Raw genomic sequence first — 23,496 nt, 5'->3', positions numbered from 1 at the left:
GTTGGAGATGGTAAGTCCCTTTGGGGTGGACTTTGGGCTTTTTCACTTTGTAAACCTATAATGTGCACAACAAGATATATAACACAATAAAGGAAAGGGGAAAAGCTAAAAAGCACAATATGAGTACTTCAAGAGATATTTGTAGGCACATCAACTTTTATTACCCGTCGTCTTCGGAGGCTAGCTGGACTGGTTGGAGAGGATCTTGGAGACTTTCCAGATCGAGGTGTGGACAGCTGACTGCCTGCAGTGCCATTAGCTGCCGGTACATTAAAATTGGAAACATCAGAATAATGATGAAATAGTGCAGGATAGACGAAAACGTACCGTTTATACATAGACTCAAGTATACATATAATCCTATAAGAACACTGTGCGAGACTTTAGAACAATACATTTGCTTTTGTTTCTTTGGGTCACACTTACCCGAACCAGTGGATGAAGGAGACTTACTCCTGCGGGACATCCCACCACCTCTTGGGGAAGAGAGACCCTGCACGGAGGGGAGGCGGCCATATGATGGAGACTTTGCCACCCTGCACTCTATAAAGAAAGAAAAGACAAAAATGTACACTGCTGGAACAACTTTTTACCTACATAATACTAGGTTTCTAGGCTTTACATGCATTTGACCATTATAAGTCAGCTTTAGGGCTCTGACAGTTGGAAGTACTGTGTTAGTTACCTCTGCCAAGAAGGGAGGGAGAGAGAGTCAGTCAGATTACGGGAAAACTACATGGGCCAAGGAAGAACCCATTACAAAATTATTTTTCACTTTCATTAATGTTGTAAGATAGGACGTGCTGTATTCATGTGGTGTCAGAATAATCAGCAAGGTGAGTTTGCTCCTTATGCATTAACACTGAGCCAGGGCACCTTTGGCTGAGGTATGCAATTTCCCGAGTGCCCTTTTAGTTCCAGATTAATTTTAGTTTGTAGGAAAAAACCAAGACTAGGTTTAGAGCATATGGCTGGACCGAGTATGGTCAATGTGCTTAAGCGTGGCCACATTTTTTAACAGGAATAGTCAGCAGTGTCTTTAATTCATGAATATTAAATGTTCAACTGCAATTTTCTGTAGTGGTCCCAGTAATAATTGTTCGTAAAGTTTAGTGAAGTAGCATATCATATGAAATGATTCAGATGAATAATAACTGTCGAGCTGATTCGTTTTGAAAGAGCAACAACCAATGGGGACTCTCTAACCATACCAACGTCATCACTTACTCCGACCAATGGTGTAACCTTCTCACAGTGACAGACTTTCGCTTTTATAGGACTGGCCCTGCATTGCTTGCAGTCCAGCCAAAAAAGTTACTGAACAAGAGCTGCAAATACTAGGGACACAGAAAAGGTGTGCAAGTACTGGACATCATTAATAGGAACCATTTTCTTCCGGTTATAACAGCCTAAAAACCATAAAGCCACAAAGTATGAGGGATGACATCCTCTCTATTCTGATCTACACAATCATCAAACACACACACACTTTATACCACATCTATAAACTAGGACAAGTGAATGATAATGTCCTTCAGATCATCTGTATTCATGAAGCAAATTTGTATTTCAATTCAACTGTCTCCTCACCACAGCAACTGTAAGCATAAATACTCCACTAAGACTATTCTGCCAACCTTTCATTCATAAGTGGTCTTTATAAATGGAAAGTTTGGCAATCTGATCTTCAGTACATGGTGTCATATAGTCCAATGCCATTTGGTAAAGTCTGGCCTCTTCATATTTAAACAAAGATGAAAAAAGCGAAAGGGTACAAGGTGGCAGAAACACCTCATACTATATATTAGTGGTGCTTCTAACAGTAGGAGCAGTAGCAGTACCAGCAGTTGAAATAATAGACGTGATTATAAACTTGCAAGAAGCACAATAATAGTTCCACTTCATTGGCATATTCAGTATTTATGTGGGCCACAAATGAGAATAGTTTAATAAAATGCTATTCAAAGTATTACAATTCGATGGTATGCATAGTCACGGTGGGCAAAAACATAAAGCCCGACGAGGTGTTAGTCCTACTCTTTCCCCACTGAGCGATCCAAGCCTCGTATAAATGAAAGAACACTTACCACTTTCATCCAAGTTGAAGTCATCCTGATAACGGAACTTCTCAGGCCCACAGGCAAAGAATATATCATCTTCCCCAAAAAAGTCCTGAAGGCATGTAACCTGGTAAAGATGGAAAAGTTTCTCTGAGTTACAGTACAGAAACAACTTTGATATGTCATGTGGACTCTCCTCAGTGATACTCTACATAATATTAATTCCAAAGACAGTGCTGGTGTCTCCGAATACCTGACATATACCAAAATGAATAAATCAACAATTAAAAAGCTACCTAAGTGTACTAGGTATTATTTTTCAATCAGTGCAAAGACCCGCACACTGACAGTCTGCTGCTGCACTCACTAGCCAGTAATGGACTGCTTTCAAACTTTAATGGAGCATCTTGAAAGATATTCAGTAACATTTCAGTGTGTGAAAGCAGTGACCAACTCCCACAGAAACCCCTCTTCAGACAGCATATTATGTCAACAATGACATCCATATAAAATATATTGAATGAATGGTGCCGACTGCGCTTACGTGTGCAACATGAGCCCTTTAAAAAAAAAGAGAAATAAACATTACAGTGATCTGATTAAATCTGTTATTGAAATCTATATCTAGGCCTATACATCTATATTGGGTTTATCTATGATGTATATCTATTATGAGGCAAAGTGACTTAATACATATATACTGTACATTCACATGCCCAAGATTTTAAGCAAAGTGCATTCAAAAGGGTACAGTACAGTTTATTCTATAATATATACAGCACATACTGTATAGTATACACAGTTCTAGATATTTTAAGTCCAAGGACACATGGGGCCACACAACGGCACCGTAAACAACATTGTTAAGGAAAAACTCAGGAGCAGCACAACTCATTTCACATACGTGAAGAAGGTTCTGGAGACTTTGATGACTTACCCAGGAGCATTTAATGAACACTCAATTGAGGAGACAATTAAGTAGGCAGCACAGTTAAACCATGATGTGTTATTGTGCAGTGTCGTCCCAACTCTCTGAACTTCCTGTCTTCCTGAAGCTGTATTTAAACTCCTGCTGGAGTTGAACCCTCAAAGTAAACAAAGATATTGCGGGCGCCCAAATCTCTCTGTACAGAATTTTTTTTTTTTTTTTATTTGTTTACTTTCTCTGTGGCATTGGCAGGGTGAGCAGCACTGTCTTAGCATACAGCTGCTACGTCTCCCGTCATCTATGGAGGCACAAAGTTGAACTGCTCCTCTGTCTGGAAAGTAGTGCTGGGCAATATATCGATATTATATCGACATCGATACATGAGGCTAGATATCGTCTTAAAGTTTGGATATCGTAATACAACAGGTGTTGTTGTACAATACAGTAGAGTGATGTCATTTTCTGAACTTATCAGATTTACTAGCCATTTTATTATTTGCCTTTACCCACTTAGTCATTATATCCACATTACTGATGATTATTTATCAAAACTCTCTCATCGTGTAAATGTTTTGTTTAAGCACCAATAGTCAACCCTACAATATCGCCGCAACATCAATATCGAGGTATTTGGTAAAAAAATATCGTGATATTTGATTTTCTCCATATCGCCCAGCTCTACTGTAAAGGTTATGAGGTTATGTTGGTCACTGACCTGAATGAAACCTGGGGTACCACAGTCTCAACTTACATATCATGAGTTTGTAAGCTGGAAATTCCACAACAAACATTACTATGACTTTTTATCTTTTTGAAGCTACCCCTACCATGATTCGTCATATTTGGGACAATCTTATCAAATTTTGATTATATACTGTAAATGTCAGTACAGATGTCCATCTACTTTCAGGTCATCTCAGTGTACAAGAGAGAAGACCATGAAAGAAATACCACTGGATTAAAGATATAGGACTCACTTGAGCAGATATTCAAAATGGCCAAAGTACAAAGGGAAAATAAATGCTACAGTGTGTGTACAGTAGAGAATATGAATAATGAAATTAAAGTTTCTTTCTACTGGTGTGTCAGACTGGCTGCATATGATAAGGTCTCTTGGGTAACTACCAAGAGAAGAAAAGCTCCTTTTAAACCTGTTGGATTGTATTCTGACAATGCCGTTTCCATCCTTTGTGAGAGATTACACTAATTGTCTGCTTTTGTTGGTGTCTATTCAATACAAAATCATGTTGAAACACAACACCAGTCATCCATTCAAAACACCATGCACACATTGTTTCTCAGATAGAATTAATGTGTTACTAACTGGATCTACAAAATAAGCCTAAAATCTCTGAATTTGTAATAAGCGGTTATATGGTAGAAAGTTAAATATTAGAGGATGGTTTTGAACTTAACATGGCCACCACATATACTGTATTGACAACAGAAATATTGATTATAATCATTTTCACTTTTCAACAAAGAGAAACTTGATGACTGAGTTGATGCATTTGCTGCTCTCATTAATCAGTCCATCAGTGGATGCAGAGTCATAAATAAATGAAGATGCTGATGAGTCATGACCTTCTCCTCAAATGGGTTATTGATGTTCTTAACTACAGCAGTTTGCCAGAGGATGTTTTCATTTCCTCTACATAGGGGCAGACCCCTATCAACAAAAACGTGATTCCATATTGATATTAGTTATAAAGTGGACATGTATACATTTATTTTATTCATTTTTTTTTAAATGTTACTATTGAGTAAAACACTGCAAGTAATAAAATAAAGTCCATATTGTCACCTTACAATGATTGTGTTCTTACAGTGTCTTTGAGGACAAGGTTTAGAAAACGGAACTATCAAGGAAGCCAATACATCTAATACAAAACATCTAATATGTACACACATTATTCATTATCTCATCATTAAGAACCATGGAGAGTGGACATCAATAATATCTCATGTGATAGGATGTCGCATTCCTACTGACCCGGTTGTTTTGTTACTTAATGACTCTTGGGAGACGGAAGAAAATTTGGCTAGCTGGTTCAACCGCGACCAAGAAAATGATAGCTCAACGCTGGCTCCCCCCCCACTCACTTTGTATAAAACAGTGGTTGGCGTACCTTCTAGACATAGTTATGCTTGAGCTCTCTACAGCAAGGATTAACAAAGCCAAGTAATTGACTATGGAAAAACGCAGCAGCACAAGTATCACACAGTCCTAATGACCTCAGCATCACAAGAACTAGAGGAGTGTGACTAGGCAAGGTGGGATTTCTGTTTTGTTTATTTTGTTTTCCTCGAGACAGGAGGGGGTGGGGGGTGGGAGAGGGTTTTTGTTCTTCAACTGTATTTGTTTGTTCTGTATGTTGCATGTTCAAAAAAATATAAAAATAACAAAATTGATCTTAAAAAAGAACCATGGAGAGTTCATCAGGAGTCTAATGAGATGACTTAGGAGCTTAGACAGAACACAAAAAGGACAGACAAGAAAGCCGACCACAGTCAGTCAACCAGACTGCCCTCTAACCATGCTAATGCTCCTTAGTTAAAAATGTGAAAATATTCTGGTTTTCATTGTACAAATCTCAGGTTATTCTGGTAGAAATGTACATTGATACACCAGTGATTAAGATAGTACATGCAGCTTTGATATTCCTTTATCCGAAATACAGAAACGCTGGATTATCCACCAAACAAAGTAATAGGAAGTAATTTTTCTGCAGGTTAATATGACAAACCAAACAGCCTAAAGGTCATTCCGCCATGAAATCTTATAATAAAAATTGAGCAGAGAGGGGGACTTAATATGGCCATTTTCTCTGCAGACACCCTACTCTGACAGCCCCTGCCCCCACCCCTCCTCCAACAGTGTGAGACCCCAAAGGGAGGAGAGCTGCACAGCCATTGCCAAGGAGACCAGACAGAATCACAGCTGAGTTTGAGATGATGAGAGCTGTTTAATATTCCCTGTCAGATCCTATCTGGAGCACTGGGCAGTACAAACTGCTGACAAAAGAACATTGTCACCATCAGTCTAGGTAAGACGGAATAACATGGAACACCACGTCACTATGACGATGTGAGTTGAATGCTGGCTTCAGCCCTTAGGTGGATGTCACCCCCTATAACTCCCAATGTCTCTCTTAAGCCGTTTAATAAGGACAATATTTTAATAATATTGTTCCACAAAAGGACAGTTGCTACTAAAGGGGTAAAAGCCATTAACAGAGATCTTATCAATGTTGCACTCTCAACAAAAAGTGTCCAACTTAAAAGTGACAAAACATGGATTAATTCATGTAAGGTCTTTTAAACCAAATGTGGCTCGCTGATTTAATTAGAGCCACTTTATATTTTATATGCAACTCTGAAACAAGACATTAAATGAATTTAATCTTAAATTACATACTGTTCGTCTGAAATACTAGGAAAAAAGGAAACCTCAAACCTATGATGGAACAGTATAACTATGGCAATCATGACTGTGTTGTTTTATATTGATTACTAATGGCTGCTGGCTCAGTGACACCACAGCTCCATCAGGCCTACCATCCCCCCCATAACACCCACACCCCTTGCCTTCCTGGAGCATCCTGTGCTAATATTGATTCTCAGGGCTTTATCTGTGTGTTGCTCCTGAAAGAACACAATTGGAGGTATGCATGCTTTAGAAACTAATCAATCTCAACCATGGTAAAGACAATAGATTACAAAAAAAAAAAACACAAACTGGTAATGAGACATTGCTATACCAGTGGGCAGGTGGAGCTCTCCAGGGTGCTGAATCTTCCCTTTGAAGTGCGAGACTGAACACAGCAGGGTCACTCAGCATGTCAGGGAGAAACATGACTCATCTTCAAGTCATTTTCAAATGGTTCTAGTTCATTTTGTTTAAGCTGCCATTATGTACAGTTTGAGGGCGTGCTTTACTTTTTTTTTTTTTATATTTTACACTGCAGTAAATACCCCAAGGCAAATTCCACGTAGGGTAACTACTGTGGCAATAAACTCCTGATTCTGATCTGTTTTCAGGAATCAAGGGTCATGTCTTTGCTATATCTACTTGTTTTCCATACTGCACGTTATGCCCAGGTATGTATGCTCAAAATAATGTCCAGTAGAAAGAGAAGAGTATATTCAAACATAATCCAAGATTCAAATTACGTCTGCTGCAGAATTCTGTAACATAACTGCAGTTGCTGCAAAGGCAGATAAGAGTAATAGCTGCCTCAATAAGTGCAAGCCAGCACTATGAGGACATCCATCCCAAGCACACATGAACCACAACACCAACCCACACATTTCAACAATTCTAATTACATCGCCTTGTCTTTAAGTTTCTATATTTAGCCCTTAGTAGTTCTAACAATGTCTGACTTTGAGCAGCAGAAAATAAGACCATTTCAAATCATTTTTAGAAAGGCTTTGCTTTGACAAAATGTATCACCAAAATATGGGACATGTCATGTAAGACTTTGGATTACTGCTTTACATGATATATTATGTGTCAACATTTGTAAAATACATGTTAAACTGGCAACAGATGACCATGAAGTAGCATTGTTATCAACTATAATTAAAAATATTTAACAATGTTAAATTAATGCATATCCTATGTCCTATAAACATCTCACAGTACTTTTGTACATTTGACATGTTAGGTTTCTGCAGTCTTCTAATTCAAGTACAGCAGCAACCTCCAGTTTAGCTCAAGCATAATTAGTAGCCTCCCAGAACATAATTAGGAGAACAGAGAAAATCTCTTCTTTACACCAAATGCAATAGGTCACTGAGCAAGTCCATTGTTCTGTGTTTGACAGCCAAGTCACAGCAGTAGGTGAGAGGAAAGCCAGACAGCCTCCATATCTCCTCTCTCCTTCGTTCTCCCCTTTAGTTACAGTGAAAGATTGGAAAAAACTAAAGGGCAGTGTTAGATAATTAATTCCATCAATAGGAAAACATGTAATAGTATTGCTTTTACATGAAATGGCAAGAAAAGAACTATGCACAATTCACAGTCAATCTTTCTATTGTTAATAACCATTTTGAAAAACCATCTCTGCCAGGTGTCCTAAAAAAACAAAACGCCTACGTTAAAGGAACACGCCGACTTATTGGGACTTTGTCTTATTCCCCGTATCCCCCAGAGTTAGATAAGTCCATACATACCCTTCTCATCTCTGTGCGTGTCGTAACTCTGTCTGACGCAGCCACCGCTAGCTTAGCCTAGCACAGATCCTGGAGGTAACCGGTTCCATCTAGCCTACTGCTCCCAATAAGTGACAAAATAACTCCAACATGTTCCTATTTACATGTTGTGATTTGTATAGTCACAGCGTGGACAAATAACATGGTCACATGAGACACAGCCATCTTCTAACCGTATATAAACTGGGAACTATATTCTCAGAAAGGTGAAGCACTGCTACTTCTGTCCCGTGGTGAGGAGCAGAAGTAGCAGTGCTTCCCTTTTCTGAGAATATAGTTCCCAGTATGTATACGGTTAGAAGACGTCTGTGTCTCATGCAACGTCATTTGTACACGCTGTGACTATACAAATCACAACATGTAAATAGGAACATGTAGGTGTTATTTTGTCACTGATTGGGAGCAGTAGGCTAGATGGAGCCGGTTACCTCCAGGATCTGTGCTAAGCTAGGCTGGCAGTGGGTGCATCAGACAGAGTTACGACACGCACAGAGATGAGAAGGGTATGTATGGACTCATCTTACTCTGGGGGATACGGGGAATAAGACAAAGTCCCAATAAGTCGGCGTGTTCCTTTAATGTTAATGTCACGGAAATGCAGGAGAACATCATTTGATCATCATTTTATATAAATTTGAAGAAAAAAAATAATTTTATATAAATTTGTGAAACACAATTGATTTTTATAAAAAAGGCAAATAGCCACTATGCATAATGTAGAAATGGCATGTGTGGTATGAGCAGAGACCAATAGAGATTCATTGTGGGAACACACAGGCTAAACCAGGAAACGGCAGAGTGTAGGTCAACGTGAAGAACACAAGTTTTGTTCTTTGGCACATAGAGCACCATAAATCTCATGACCACTTCCACTCTGTATCGCATTTCTAAAGCATGAATAGGCTGACATCTACACCTAATTCCACCATGGTTAAGCCCATTTTCATACATTGATGTCAAAATAGGTTCTGTCCTAGGTGCCTGTGATTGACATCTACTTCAACAAGAAGTGTTGACTCTAAAACACAGAAGTTAGTGGTGAGCATAATACAATTACAGTGCAGAGCCATATCCAATATAGTGGGATTGGAATGCCATGGCCTAAGTCTCCTCAGATGTAATCCGTCAGGCAAATACTCTCTGCTTCATCCCACACACACACACACACACACACACACACACACACACACACACACACAACAGCAGGCCACGGCATGTTTTCTTGCCCCAAAGGGCCTCGTCTGCAAATTGTCTGTTCCTCTATCGCTTTCTTTCTACCTTATACGTTTGTACTCATTTCAGTGTGGATAATGTTTAATAAATTATCAGTCATCTGAGATTTAAAGTACAGCCCAAGACCATTATCTTGGCTGTGCCCATTTGGCCAAGGATCACAGCCATCAAGCAAAGCCACCCGCTAAGCAGATTCACTAATAGAAACAAGAATCATGAGTCTAAAATTAATGTGAATAAACAGAAATTGTCTGTCTATTACTTTTGCAGTAGAAGAATCAAGAGGGATGAATGGGACTGAACAAGAATATCAGAAATTCTAACATCAATGTTAAAACCGTAGCCAATACACTAATACAAGAAATACGTAACAAGTAGTTCTACCATTTTAAGTAAATATATAGGCTAATTAGGTAGTTGTGTTTGGAAATTTTACTAAATTAACATTGTTTAAAAAACAAAACGTGTATGTCCTTTTCTCAGGAGCACAAGCAGGTCATTTACCAAAGGTTAAACACCCATGAAAGCAGGCCCTGTGATGCCAACGGGAGATTTTTCTGCCATCTGGAGTCACAACATGACAAAAAGTACAAAAATCACAAAAACTAGAGCACAGAGCTGCACTGCCAAGCACATAACACTAATGCTTATTTGGAAAGCATAGATGATATCCAAACCACTAAACAAAACAATACCTGGCAAATACAGTACCTGGTGAGAGAGATGAATGCAGAACCAGAGAAGGAAATTCTGTTTCACTGTCACACAGTATACATGATGGACATCTACCTTTGATCCATTGCAATTCCATACATTTAAGCTCTGCTAAACAATCTGTCTTCCTAAAATAATTGAGGATTTATGAAGGCAGAATTGTTTGTTCGTATGAATATCCCCAAGTGTTCCCTCTACCATTAAAGAATGGGTCGTATCCAGGGATTATACCAGCCATGTGCTCCTTTTTTGCCACCATGTGTATAAAAAGGCTGCCAGACCAAGCACTGCATCTATAAGCCCTCTCGCACTACATTACTACTGCACTGCTCTGCCGCAGAGGCTGTTCCTTAGCAACCAGATCAGGAAACCATAGCAACCATCAGAAGAAAAAAAAAAGGGGGAAAAAAAAACAAACTCATATTTTGTGATAAGGATACTAATGTAACGTGCAGGTGATAATTTATGAATAGGTTTAGTTAAAAGCTAATTATTTCTGTGGGGTGTTTGGTAACTAATTTGTTCACTCAGCTTTATGTGCAGTTGCTACTTAAGTGTTGTCCAGCCGTAACACTTTAAGGCCCACAAAGGCCTACATCCCAACTAACTCATTAAGTGAATACCATATCCATTCAATAGTGTGCTACTGTTTTGTAGGATAATTAGATGAAGTCCTAGAAACCCATTTCTCGTAATACATTTAGCAAATATTCCCAGTTGACTTTGAACGTACCGGGTTGTCTCTCTCTTTGGGTAAGGAACCAATTCTCAGTGACATGAATAACAAGGAAAAGTTCTGGTTTTTCTTAAACCTCAAAACTCCCTCACTGTGCTCTATAAACTCAGAGGAAATGTGTACCAAGTCGGCCTCATGTGCAGTGTGCTGATGTAAGATCCCTATGCGAGATACCGTACAGTACCACTAATGGGAAGACAGAAGGTGGAGAGAACATTTAAACTTAACAGCAGTATACCAGTCTCCACTACCAAATGTATGTACTGCACACAGCGATGCTATGAACAGATAAAAGGTCTTGCCAGTCTCCTTTGACTTCTATCCAACAAAAGCATCCCAACAAAAGCATCCTGTCTTCTTCCCCACTAGTGAGCAATTAATGTATCAGTTGTCTAAGATAATGGTACTTTCAGGTAGAGTGCACTAAGTATGCATACTGTAAATAAACAAATTAGAGTATAGGCTAGATTAGTGGGTTAACATGGGTTAACATCTTTTAAACTTAAATGTAAATGTGGTTACTTTTTCAAAAATGCAGATTAACGAATGTTCTCTCTCTGAGTTAGGGGAGCACTGAAAGTCATGCACAGACAGAGGTAGGGCAAAGGCCTATGCGACTTTCGAACACTTAAGTAGATATGATTCCATTCACTACAATGTTAAATTACTTGAACTTCAGAAAAATAAGAATTTTTCTGAAGTTGAAGTAATTTAACAGTTCAGGCCGGTTTATTAGAACAATTGTTACACTCCTTTTAAAAAAAAATAAATAAAAAAAAAAGAACTTATTTTATTTATCCATTATCCAAATGTAATTTTCTCCAGTGTATTCCATGTAGAAACCTGCTTTTATATTAGTCTGTAAGTCTGCAAAAAGAGCAAAAGTGAGGTTCACAGAATCAGCACTAGAAATAACAACACCTACCATCTTGCCGTCAACAGTATATAGCCTTTTGACGACTCCAGAGTCCAGCTTGATGGCATCTGTGACATCAGTCATGACTTGCTCAAAGGAGTGTGCGGTCTTCTTGTTGAGCAAGATCCGTACGGCCTTACGAGGCTTTACTCCACTGCGGACAATGGTTACCAGTTTGGGCTTAATAAAGTCCTTTCCCTCCCTGGTTTCTGGGGATCCAGTCTTGGCGCTACCAAGGGAAGAAGGGTCACGGAGGGCTGCAGCAGTCCTAGCACCGACTGCCCAGTTGGGATTTACATTCTTTGTGTAGTCTAGCATCTTGAAGGGCTCTATGGATGCACAAACATAGCTCTCCCCTGCAGAAAATCAAGACACATTAAAGAGATTTTCAAATTTTCCACAAACTAAAAAGGGATAAAAGATAAAAGGAAAGATCCCATCATAGTGTAATATGGGCTTATTCTGCTCTACAAGACTGGGGAAGTCATGCATTTTGTTTTGATCTGCATCAGCAATTAATTTGGGTGGAGTTTGTCACTTCATTGATCTCACATCACACAATATTAACTAAATCTGGGGCAGAATTACAACAATTTTGGAACACTTCTCACCTTCCACCAGCTGGTCCATGGAGGTGATCTTCGATGTCCCATCAATGGTATATATGGTCCGCACTCCTTGTGGCAAGTTGACATTATCTGACAGAGATCTTGTGAGGTCAGCCAGGAGTGCTTCGATCGACCTAAATCTCTCCTGAGAAATGGCATACACAATCCCTTTGAAATAGCGGTCCCCATTGCGGTAGAAGCGAATCTTCTTGGCCTTCTTTTCTGAGATGAGGGCTTGCAGGGTCCTGGTTCTGTACAGGCTGCAGTGAGCACTATGAGTGGGACTGGGGAGCCCATTCCCTCTTGAGCCCCTTCGGGTATATCTCTGAGCCTTGTCCCGCTCATCAAAGTGCTCCAGCTCCATGACTGTGCAGTGCTATTACACCCTAAATATTATAGGGAGAATGCTCAGGCCATATAACTTAAACTTATATAATACATACATGCAATTAGGCGTTCTGTCAATTGCTTACACTCCTGATACAAGCTTTGATGCTGCTGGTGTGGTACACACATAATGAAGTAACATGTCACACCCATTTCATGCTCCCTAGTGTGTCTCAATTCAATCGTTAAAGCAATGAAATGCACATGAATTTGCAGTGGAGAGTACAACAACAACATGGCTATGAATCTTAATTGACATAAAAATTATGATAGGAAACAATATATATGTATATATTTTATAGCAAGACACGGTATATGATTTTCTTGTTCTGGTGCAATCTCTCTTACCTTTGAGGTGAGGACAGATGCAGATTCTGTAAACAGAAGTGGTCTCAATGAATCATGTATTCATTTGATGCCTTAAATGAACCATGCGTCCCTTTGTTGCCCCGTGATGGTACTCTGTCTTCTTTCCTGCCTGCCGTGTGTCTACTCTGCTGTGTGTTCGCATGCAGGGAGGAGGCAGGGCTGTAGCCGGTGTCCTCCACCCCACCCTCTCCTACTCCTCTGCCATTGCAGTGATTTACATCGGACCGCTCGGGTGTCAGCGCTCCTCGTGCACGTTGCTGCCATGGCGCGCCCTCACAGAAACCTCTGTGTGCAGGTTTAGCTAAATGATGCGCGTTCACGTTGACCTGCTTTAATAACCTCATAACTGTGATACTTGCACCTTAATAAAACCAATCCACTTATCACTATTCACAGTCACAGAAAAGCGTGTAATTAGCTTGAAGTTACCACTCGGGTCGCCTCTGGTTCCAAACTTAGTTCACCAAAGCAGCGAGCTTCAGAGTAACCTTACCAGCTAACGCTAACTAGCTAGCAAACGGACTGAAACCCTAGGCTAAACAAATGTTTAAAACTTACCTTTTTCAATGATTTTTTTAAAAGTTGGCGTTTGCTACTTAGTCTTCAGTTTATAACTTTAGCTATGTAATGTTAAGCTAAACCATAGACTGTTAATATTTACAGTCAATGAGCTAAAATTAGCATTAGCTAAAGCGTATTTTTGTTTATTTCCGGTTAACGGATACTGTACTGTGTTTGGTATTAAAAATCCCTACACAAGGTGACCGAGCAGAGTAACATGCTGGGGTTACAGAGTGAGCTAAGCTGCACTGTACATATTCGATGTGCTGTAGATCTTTTTCACGGCAGACATGTTGATATGTATAGTAGGGAAAAGCACAGGTGTATTTAAAACCATTAATGATGGCTGCATTCCACTTAGGAGAGGTCCTGGTATTGTTCATGCTGACTCACTGAAATAGCTTACTGGGACACTTGATGGAACTGAGCCATCGTTAAGGTTAACAATTTCAGCTGTGCTTTTCCTACTATGACAAGTCAATATGTCTGCTGTGAGAAAGGTCCATGTGCTGTTGACGATGGCGACCAACCCATACAGGTGTAGGTGATATATTGTAATTAATTGGTTCAGTCACACGCCGAGCGCGTGGATAAGCGTGATGAGCGGGTGAAGGACGCATTCCACACGGGAACTAATAAACATCACTTAAGAATGAGCAGAAGACCACCTAATGGGTAATTTGCACGTGTTTTTGTATCAAATGGAGACTGTCACACTACCATAGGCCTACATCTTGCATGAATACTTAATGTTGGAGTGGGTCTAGGGCACTTTTTTTATGACTCAGTATTTTTGAATTTGATCATATTGATGCAAACAATTACTTTATTACATATGGCTTTTGTCCAGCTGGCCTGCTGAAAGCATCTCAAAATTGAAAAGGTTATTTTCAAAAAGCCACAGTGCTGACCAGGCTGTCCCACAAAAGATCTTAAAACGATGGACAAACTTGTTGAGAAGTTGACTTCTAGTATAAGGGGAACATTGATCAGTTGTGTCTTCCATAAAGTGTGAAGATGAAGTCTATATATTTGTAAATATTGCCCTTAAAACTTATAGACATAAGACACAACTTTTCAGTGATTATCTGGAAGGGAACTCGGATATTTAGACAAGCACTTTCAATATGTAGCTTATGTTACAGCATGTTAAGCGTTTAAAAAAATATTTTTTTGCAAACCTGGGAGCAAGTCACTCCAATCATATGAAACCTCAAAACCACCTGGGTCTAAGGACAGAGGGTGTCTTATGCTGTACAGTTTTTTGATATTATAAAAATAAGATGAATAAAGGAAACTGAACACTTCATCTTCACTTGTTTAAACCTTAATATGTAAATGAATTGTTGTTGTTTGCACTTAGGTCCAAGGATGATCTTAAAGGTAAAGCTACTAGAGGGAAGTGCTACGCCTCTTCTAAAAAGGAAAGTGAGCTCCAGCCTTCTCTTCATTCTTGCAAGGAACAGAAACGGAGGTTGGACTTAGTCGATTCCAGATTGTGTTCTCATCAAAGCAACTGAAAGCAGTTTTCTGCAGAAATTCTTGTGCTTTCCGTTTAGTTATGGGCATCTTGTACATTATGTTATGTTCTTGTGTGTGTCATAATCCTAATTTGAAGAGAATTAACAACTTGTTGGTCGTGTTTACTGTACATATTCACAAATTCTCATGTGTTTCCCCAGGCTTCAAATTAGAACATCTTGTCGACGCTTGTGTGATCTTCTGCCCTTTGTCAAGAGTCCGTTAGACACAGCAACCACATTAGAGCTCACTGCAAAGTACATGAGCTACCTGAAGCAGACTCTGCCTCCGAACATTCTGTCTGAAGTAGGTCTACTGCGTCCTTTTGGCAGCATGGAAAGATCATCTTTGGCTGTAATAATTTTCACATGATGTCTGGTTTTCCACAGGTTAATAAAGCAGTTGAGGCCAATGTGAGTTGTTCGTGGAAAAACGTACAAATGCCACAGAAGAAACGGTACAAACTGTCCGAGCCATAGAGTTATTAAGACTGTGGAAGTTCAATTGTAGCTTTTAATATCACATTTTTAATAGAAAAAGTTCTAAGTGCGAAATATTTCTTTCCCACAGAAGAACAGTCGGGCTAAAGAAGAATACTTTGCACAGAGCAAAGCCGACTGCTAAGAAGTTCACTGAGGGTATGACTATTTATTAACTTTACTTGATTGCATTTTGTGGCTGTTGATGCAGTTGTATTGACTACGCTTTGCAAGCCCGGGATAGCAATTGCCAAATAAATGAATTGCATTGTTAAAGAACCTTGACTGCAATATGAGTTTAACATACCGTAGTATGTCATTTTAGATCATGTCTCAAGAAGATGCACTCGGCAGAAGATCTGTAAACAAGTGACTCAGCCATCTAGCACAGTAACCAGTCCTCTGACAATAGACCAGATGCTTCCTCCAGCTGACGGCCTGGCCACAGTGCATGCCCCGCCAATACTGCTGGACAAATCTGCTGTTCCCTGGGGACAAATGCTGCCAGTGTGCCAGGATCAATTTCTCTCTGCCTCGTTTCAGTCTGTGGAAAAAAACTGGATCAAAATGACCTCTGCATTTATTAACCCTACTTCATGTGCTTTCCCACCTGCAATGATCCGCCCCACTTTTTTACCATCTTCAAGCCATGCGCTATGGGATGTTGATCCTGGCCTGGTGGATCCTGTTGCTCTCCCATCAGTGAATTTTGGCCAAGCCTACAGCCCACCTGAACAGACTACAGTAGCAAACTTCATCATGCCCCCGGTAGAACAAGGTCCGATCCATTTCCCTATGGTTGGTACGACTGACAGCGATTCAGCAGTAGATTTTACAAACCAACCACTCATCCCGTTTTCTATGTTTCAAAGTGCAACTTCACGTTCTAATGAGCTGACCCCTGAGGCTGGAAATGAGCCAGTGTCAGATGCTCTGTGTGATTCAAGACTCCTTCAGGAGAGTGACCTGTGTAGCAGTAGCCCTTTGACAGACAGTCCACAGGATGTGGTCAATCCATTGTGGCTGGATTTGCTGTTAGATACCAATGGTAACTTGTGCTTCCCTGATGCTAACCTTGTAAACGTTGTTCTTTCACCGTACACAGGGTCCAACTAACTGTCATATATCACAGATATGTGAAATATATATACAGCCAATATTAGAGAAATAGATGTTGAGATATTAAAGTGTTGTTGCTTTTTTGTTGGTCTATAATACATATGTAAAATATATAGAAAGTTAATGTTTTTTCTCTCACATATGATTGAGCTAAAGCTGCATTGTTGTGATTTGCTTAAGGGGCAAAGTAGCTTGGCATGCAATACATGACTACTGTCATTGTTACGGCCAACCAATTGTAGCTCATAGTGACAAAGTCCATGAGGTCTGTGTGCAGCATAGTACACAGACCCAATAAATACATTTGAGTAAAAAGTGCTTGCAGGTTTTCCCCATTTTTTTGTTGTTACAGATGGCATTTCAGTTTGTCTTTAGTAAATTTTTCTTTCTACAGAACATTGTAAGAAATGGCAGCTCTGTATGTTTTCAGTTTCTGAGGTAAATAAGTCATTTATTGAATTATCCATTTGACTATTTTAAAAATAGCCAATTCATGTTATTTGTGTTACATAACTGGGAAGTCATTGGATGACTGAATACTTAAGTTATGAATAATAAACAGTCAATGTTAATTTTTGAAATAAATGTTTAGAACTAACATTTTGAATTGAATTTGTATTGTGTGAAATTCAACTGACTCAGCAGCACAGAAAATGAGAATTTTGAAAAATAATATTTCTAGTTCAAGTAGTATTCCTAATCAGAATATTGAACACTCTGGACTGTATTTTACGTGATTACTTCAACCCTGGTCACAAGAAATGTGAAACATTTGCTATTTCTTTTCTTTGTTCCTATTTAAAAGAAACATTTACAGAATAAACCATCAGTAAACTACTGTAAAAAAATACTCTGTAATTAACATGTTATTAAACATACAGCCACTAGATGGCGGTATTAGGCCGACAGACTCAACATTGAATTTACTGGATTTAAACCATGGATGTATTAAGATTAAACAGAATAAAACTGAGAACAAAATAGATAGCTGTAAATCAACAAATCTTCAAAAATAAAAAACAGAATTTCTTGCTTATTTTAACATTTTATTTTGTCAAATTCTTAGTATTTCAGGTGGTTAAGAAATCTCAATGCACAACTAGAGTACTTGAAAGCCAACTGTAAGTTCCATTTACCCGTTGAGGTCTTAAAGCTGGAGTTTGATAAGATTACAAACCAGATCACTTGAAAAAAACAAGTTAGCATCACACTTCAAAATTCACATTGTTAATGTTTTGTCCATCAAAATAAAATCTAGATTTGTATATGAAATACTGAAAATATGTGGATACAACTGAAGTGAAACGCAGAAGACAGCAGTGCACATTGTAGCAGAACACAAATCTACAATCAGTTTGACAGTTTCAGACTTGCAGTTTAGAGACATTAACATTTTAGTAACACTCCTTCATAGGCACATTCAAAAACTCTTGTATTGAGGGTCTAACAAAAAAACAATGGACTATAGAATTAAATTTTACAGCTTGACAACGCAATAGATTTCTGTATATCGTTTGATGTTTGCAGGCACAGTAAGCAGCAATGATTACTTCTCATTTTAAACACCACAGGGAAAAACAGGACACTTGTTTTGTCTGAAACAGTTATATCTAAAGATACCAACACACTGAGAATATTAAAGGTCCCATGGCATGAACATTTCACTTTGAGGTTTTTTTAACATTAATGTGAGTTCCCCTAGCCTGCCTATGGTCCCCCAGTGGCTAGAAATGGTGATAGGTGTAAACCGAGCCCTGGGTATCCTGCTCTGCCTTTGAGAAAATGAAAACTCAGATGGGCCGATCTGGAATCTTCCCTTTATGACGTCATAAGGGGAAAGGTTACCTCCCCTTTCTCTGCTTTGCCCGCTCAGAGAATTTGGCCCACCCATGAGAAAGAGAGATTGGTGGATGGCTTGAAAACAAGTGATGGCTTGAAAACAAGCGAAGCATGGCAGTTGGTCAAGGCCCCCCCCCCCTCCTCAATAGCATTTAAAGCTACAGACACTGAAATGGCACATCCTAAGGAAAGCTCATTGTGGGACTGGCTCTAGTGGCTGGAATTCTGCACCAAGGCTGAATTTCTGGAAAGAGACTTCAGATACAGTATTAGGGGACCACTAAGGTCTATATAAAAGAGACTTCAGATACAGTATTAGGGGACCACTAAGGTCTATATAAAAGAGACTTCAGATACAGTATTAGGGGACCACTAAGGTCTATATAAAAGCATCCAAAAAGCAGCATGTCATAGGACCTTTAATCATTCATTCAAAGTGTATAAATTGCACTTACCCTATCGGGGATAAACTTAAAACACACAGATGCTTCACAAAGATTAGGACAGTTTCCAGTGTATGTATATCAGCAATTCAATGCTGTCCAGTACAAAGAGCAGACTTACAGCAACACTATGTAACTTTTCCTGCTTCGGTCCCCCTACAGGTTGTCTCATTGGAACTTCGGAAGTTCTGTTATCTTCCAAAATAAGTGATAACTGAATGTGACAGTGCGTATCAATATACTGTATAACAATGTTTTAATTTGGACTATATGATCTGCTGTTTCTCTTCATTTAGGTCCATCTACCTTATTTTACATCAAGATTAAAGTGCTTTAGAGCTGTATCAAACTATAGTATATGCATAAAACAGTAGTTGCCTTGTAAATATAGAACACGTTTTATAAATAATGACTATTAAGTATAGATTTAATTGATAGAAGAATGAAAATTATGCTTTAAGGCGTTACTGAGGGAATGTGGCAGGGCACTACCAGCTATTTGCCCGATTTCTCCACTTGCTTCCCATTCTCTGGTTTTTCCTGGAGCTTGTAATCTTCCAAAATGGCCTTCGCTGTCTGCTTGCCAGTCCTTTTCACCACAGCTTTGATCCCCAGGTTGTCAACATTGCAGGCAGTGAGACCGACATTAATGGCAGAATTGACAGCGTGGTCTGTGGCCTGTCCTGCTGCTGCCCCATACCTTCATCAGAAGTCAGATTGGATAGGATGTTAGAGCGAGAAACAAAGAGGATTTGGGGAGAATTCATTAATATGCAGAGCAAGGATTGCCAAGATGCCATGCTGTATGTGAATTTTAATGTGAGAATTACACCCATGCAAGTGCGAAATCCTAAATTAAGTTAAGTTAAATTGACTGCAAGAATCTGAATTTTTATCTTTTTTTTAACCATGGTTCAGACATTTAAAGGGTGGGCATTTGATCATCTATCTTGGTATGTATAATTTCCCCCCCAAAATATTGATTATTAAATAATTAAATAAGAAACCATTAAATTATAAGACAGCTGGATGGGAATGTTTGTTTTTGGCTAATCCAGTTAATTAAATACCTGTCAAATTGATACTTCACTTAAAAAGGGAGAAATTGTATGACAAAAACTCTTAATGGTTGACAAATTTATATTAGCTCATATAGCCCAACCCTGCAAATAAATAATCAACTATACTGTGTAGATATTTTGCTCATCATTGGAACATGTAATACCAATTTATACAATATGGGAAGATTTGTTTGTTTTTTTTAAATCAGGATAGACCGAAAAGTTGCCAATTGTGAAACTTCTATCAGAAGCATTTGGAGAAATCAGTGAAAAGCTGCACCATTGTGTGAACCGCCACACAGGGAAGGGCAGTGAGTAGGCACAGCAGCTTAGATAACTTTAGAGAGCTTTGTGCAAGAGCCAAATCATTCCAAAGAAAGAAAAAAAAAAAAGACTCATGTCATGCTTGTGATTAGTGGAGAAAGGAGTTATAGTAGTAATAGCAATAGCTGTGTATAATTAGGAAAAATGACACCTATTCTCATTAGGTGGGTCAAAGATGTTTTGTAGACCCCTAAATCTGCAAAGTAAATTGAAAAGGAAAAAGTGAGTGCACGTTTGCATGTACAATGCAAGAGGTCATTTGCAACATACACATCAAAAACCTGTTTAGAAAGCAGTGTCGAGCAAAAACTTGAATTGCTTTATATCAAAGCAAGTGACAGTGGTCAAACAAGTTATTTTAAACTGAATTGACGACTTACTTGTGTTTTACGGTGGTGACCGTCTCTGACGCTACACTCGTAGTGATGTCCCTTGCTGCTACTTCCAAACCAGTCCACATGGTCGCAAATCCTGCGCAAATACACAAAATACAAAGCATGTTGGCACATTTTAGTACTCTTATTTTATGTTAACAACTTTCTCTTAGAGACTATGAAGTGGAGATTAGAATCAGTGGACATGATGCACTCTACCTTGCACTCCACTGGCAGCCACCACCATGGCTCCATCTATGTTGGAACGCCCATCCTTGTCTTTCCTCATAGACTCTGGGATCAGCTTGCCGCCGTGTTTTTTCACGTGGGGTGCCAACTCTCGACCCACACAGCCAGCGACCGTGCACACCCCGTCCACTGCAGTTACACAGCATTACTCAATTAGAGGTCCACTGCCAAATAACCACACAGGTAGAGCTGCAAAGATTAATCGAGTAGCTGTCAACTATTAAATTAATCGCCAACTATTTTGTTAATCGATTTATTGGTTTGAGTCATTTTTTCAAAATTCTTTGATTCCAGCTTAAATGTGAATATTTTCTGGTTTCTTCACTCCTCACAGAAAACTGAATAATGCATATCTTGTTGTGGACAAAACAAGACATATGAGGAACTGTCTTCACCATTTTCTGACATTTCAGACCAAACAACTAATCGATTAATCGAGAAAATAATCGACCCATTAATCAACTATGAAAATAATTGTTAGTTGCAGCCCTACACACAAGGTTAGTAAAACAAGCTGACTGGGAATGACTTTGTCACCTAGAAACTGGCTGACTTTGACAGCTCCCCCGGTCGCTTGCTTGGCAACGTGGAGGCCTTTGGTGACGGTGGGGCTGACGTGGGTGGGTGTGTCCTCTGGGGTGATGTGTTCCCTGAGTTTAGATGCCCCTTTGTGAATGGCCTTGCCTGTAAACTCTGCTCCTTTCACCAGGCCCCAGCTTAGCCATGACGCACCTGATAGGACAACAGGATCATATAGGGCTAGTCACAGAGTCTCTAGATTTTTCCTAACTAATTTTTGACCAAAAAAAGCATTATGATTTTTAGGGGGAAGACGCAGTTGGACCTCACCTGTCAGGATCCCGCTGGCCACCTTTTCACTCCACTCGGGCAGAGCCTTCTCCTCCTCGATCACAGCTGGTTCAGTCTCCTCGGGTGTAGCGATGGACACCTTCTGACTGAGATTAACGTTGTCTGCAGCTTCATCTGGAGCCTGACCATATAGACACATTGGTTAGCTAATGTAAGATGAAGACAGACAATGTGGGCTGAAAATAAGACCTACTTGTCAGTCAAATCTTTGGACAACTTGTCTGCTACTTTGTGCAAGCTGTACACATCTCCGTTCAGATGCTTGTCTCCAAGTAACCCCCTAAATCACACAATAGCTCTTTTTATTATTCCGTGTTTCTTGTTACAATGCGCTATTTGTTTGCTACAAAGAGATTGCCAAATTTGAAAAGTCTCTGTGCTGTCAGAAAACAGTCTCCATTTGTGCTGAAAACCTCAATTCTTCTACTTGACTCAAAAATGAAAACACAAAGTGCGTACTTGCTGATAAGGAATCAGGTCCATCAGAGAAGATGACTAGGCTGATTGCATAAATCAAAAATGACCTCGTTTGGCATCGATCTGAGCCAGCGTCTCTACCTCCATCATGGCCGAACTGGCACTTGTCTTTCAGCTGAAACTTTGAGGTTGTTCCAACCGCTGCAGATAAGAGCATTATAACTGATTAGTTCTCCTCACCTGCCTGTCTCAAATCCCCATAATGCTGAGGCAGGGGTAACTTGGAGGAGTGTGCCAGCTCAGAACTAAGCAGGAGCAAGAGTTTCATGCCAGGCCATAACGATGAAAAAGTTTAAAATCATGTTAGTCTGCAGCCTCAAAGTATTCTGTAAGCAGTAAGTAATTTTTTTCTGATATGAGGAACAGATTTAATGTCTGCAGTGTTTGCTAGGCTTGCAGAATTTGTTTGTGATGATTGGAGGACTGAAGGGTGTTCAGGGAGGGGGAGAGCTTTTGTTTTGGGATTGTTGATGTTTCTTCAGTTTTTGGAGCTGGCACAGCGCTGGGAAAACGTAAATTTTTAAGAAATAAAAACAGAAACTCTCAAAAAATGAAACTGCCAATATACGCTCATTTACAGTCATTAAGTCATTTCCTGTACATCGGTAGTTTAATTTAAAAGAAGTAATGACACTTTATGATCCATTTCTGTGTAAAAGGGCCATACACACCTCGCGTAAAAAATATAAATAGAAGACTTATTTTTACGCTTGTAGAGGGGATCACCGCGGAGCATACGCACCACTACGCGCTGCTCTCGTGCCCGGTGTAGCCAGTTTCACTGATTATAGTGGAAGCGTAGTGTTGGAACATCCGCTCCGCATACGTTACACGTGCAATGTAGCCGACCCGTAAAGTTAAAATGAATCGAACTTTTAAGGCGAGGAACGAGAAGCGAATTGCCTGTTCATGTGAAGACAGCTTTATCTCACGCATTTTTTTTTTTTTTTGGGGGGGGGGGGCACTGTGTTACTGTTGAGTTTGCACTTTCAACTGCATTTTAACACTTCA

The 23,496-nt window shown here is 39.5% G+C and overlaps 3 protein-coding genes across 11 annotated transcripts in view; 1 reads left to right on the top strand and 2 right to left on the bottom strand.

The window, feature by feature from the left end:
• The window catches only part of LOC116048352 (serine/threonine-protein kinase DCLK1-like), a 29,431-nt gene extending 15,566 nt beyond the window's left edge, over positions 1 to 13,865 (bottom strand). For 3 of the 5 annotated variants that reach the window (XM_036001189.1, XM_031297419.2, XM_036001188.1), the window contains exons 1-6: positions 13,148 to 13,687; positions 12,416 to 12,798; positions 11,814 to 12,160; positions 2,088 to 2,187; positions 427 to 543; positions 165 to 259 (exon numbers count right to left, since the gene is read on the bottom strand). In XM_036001189.1, the coding sequence (XP_035857082.1) occupies positions 165 to 259; positions 427 to 543; positions 2,088 to 2,187; positions 11,814 to 12,160; positions 12,416 to 12,776 (1,020 nt within the window). In that variant the 5' untranslated portion in view covers positions 12,777 to 12,798; positions 13,148 to 13,687. Of the gene's footprint in view, positions 1 to 164; positions 260 to 426; positions 544 to 2,087; positions 2,188 to 11,813; positions 12,161 to 12,415; positions 12,799 to 13,147; positions 13,688 to 13,726 lie in introns of those variants that run through there. The other 2 variants (XM_036001187.1, XM_031297417.2) reach the window with 2 other exon arrangements.
• A 308-nt stretch (positions 13,866 to 14,173) lies between these two features.
• On the top strand, positions 14,174 to 17,236 carry LOC116048355. Of its 2 annotated transcripts, none has more exons than XM_031297426.2 (6): positions 14,174 to 14,404; positions 15,093 to 15,112; positions 15,412 to 15,556; positions 15,640 to 15,707; positions 15,821 to 15,888; positions 16,055 to 17,236. In XM_031297426.2, the coding sequence occupies exons 3-6, from the start codon at positions 15,512 to 15,514 to the stop codon at positions 16,843 to 16,845; spliced, it is 972 nt and encodes a 323-aa protein (XP_031153286.1). In that variant the 5' UTR covers positions 14,174 to 14,404; positions 15,093 to 15,112; positions 15,412 to 15,511; the 3' UTR covers positions 16,846 to 17,236. The 2 variants fall into 2 exon arrangements, with proteins under 2 accessions (XP_031153286.1, XP_031153282.1); XM_031297422.2 differs by having other exon boundaries at positions 15,093 to 15,203.
• A 2,083-nt stretch (positions 17,237 to 19,319) lies between these two features.
• Positions 19,320 to 23,496, bottom strand: part of spartb (spartin b) — an 11,068-nt gene continuing 6,891 nt past the window's right edge. The window contains exons 4-9 of one of the 4 annotated variants that reach the window (XM_031297427.2): positions 21,988 to 22,129; positions 21,676 to 21,870; positions 21,109 to 21,267; positions 20,896 to 20,986; positions 20,667 to 20,711; positions 19,320 to 19,830 (exon numbers count right to left, since the gene is read on the bottom strand). In XM_031297427.2, the coding sequence (XP_031153287.1) occupies positions 19,626 to 19,830; positions 20,667 to 20,711; positions 20,896 to 20,986; positions 21,109 to 21,267; positions 21,676 to 21,870; positions 21,988 to 22,129 (837 nt within the window). In that variant the 3' untranslated portion in view covers positions 19,320 to 19,625. Of the gene's footprint in view, positions 20,413 to 20,444; positions 20,712 to 20,895; positions 20,987 to 21,108; positions 21,268 to 21,675; positions 21,871 to 21,987; positions 22,130 to 23,496 lie in introns of all 4 variants that reach the window. The other 3 variants (XR_004897326.1, XM_031297428.2, XM_031297430.2) reach the window with 3 other exon arrangements.

The sequence above is a fragment of the Sander lucioperca genome, chromosome 5 (genome assembly GCF_008315115.2).
Source record: "Sander lucioperca isolate FBNREF2018 chromosome 5, SLUC_FBN_1.2, whole genome shotgun sequence".
NCBI classification, from domain to species: domain Eukaryota; kingdom Metazoa; phylum Chordata; class Actinopteri; order Perciformes; family Percidae; genus Sander; species Sander lucioperca.
This window is presented reverse-complemented; position numbering and strand designations above follow the sequence as displayed.

Excerpts from the sequence above, each read along its gene's own strand:
- LOC116048355 (XM_031297422.2), top strand. The coding sequence starts at position 14,382 with ATGAGCAGAAGACCACCTAATGG. Across the intron at positions 14,405-15,092 it reads AGCAGAAGACCACCTAATGG|GTCCAAGGATGATCTTAAAG; the intron begins GTAATTTGCACG and ends GTTTGCACTTAG. Across the intron at positions 15,204-15,411 it reads TGCAAGGAACAGAAACGGAG|GCTTCAAATTAGAACATCTT; the intron begins GTTGGACTTAGT and ends GTGTTTCCCCAG.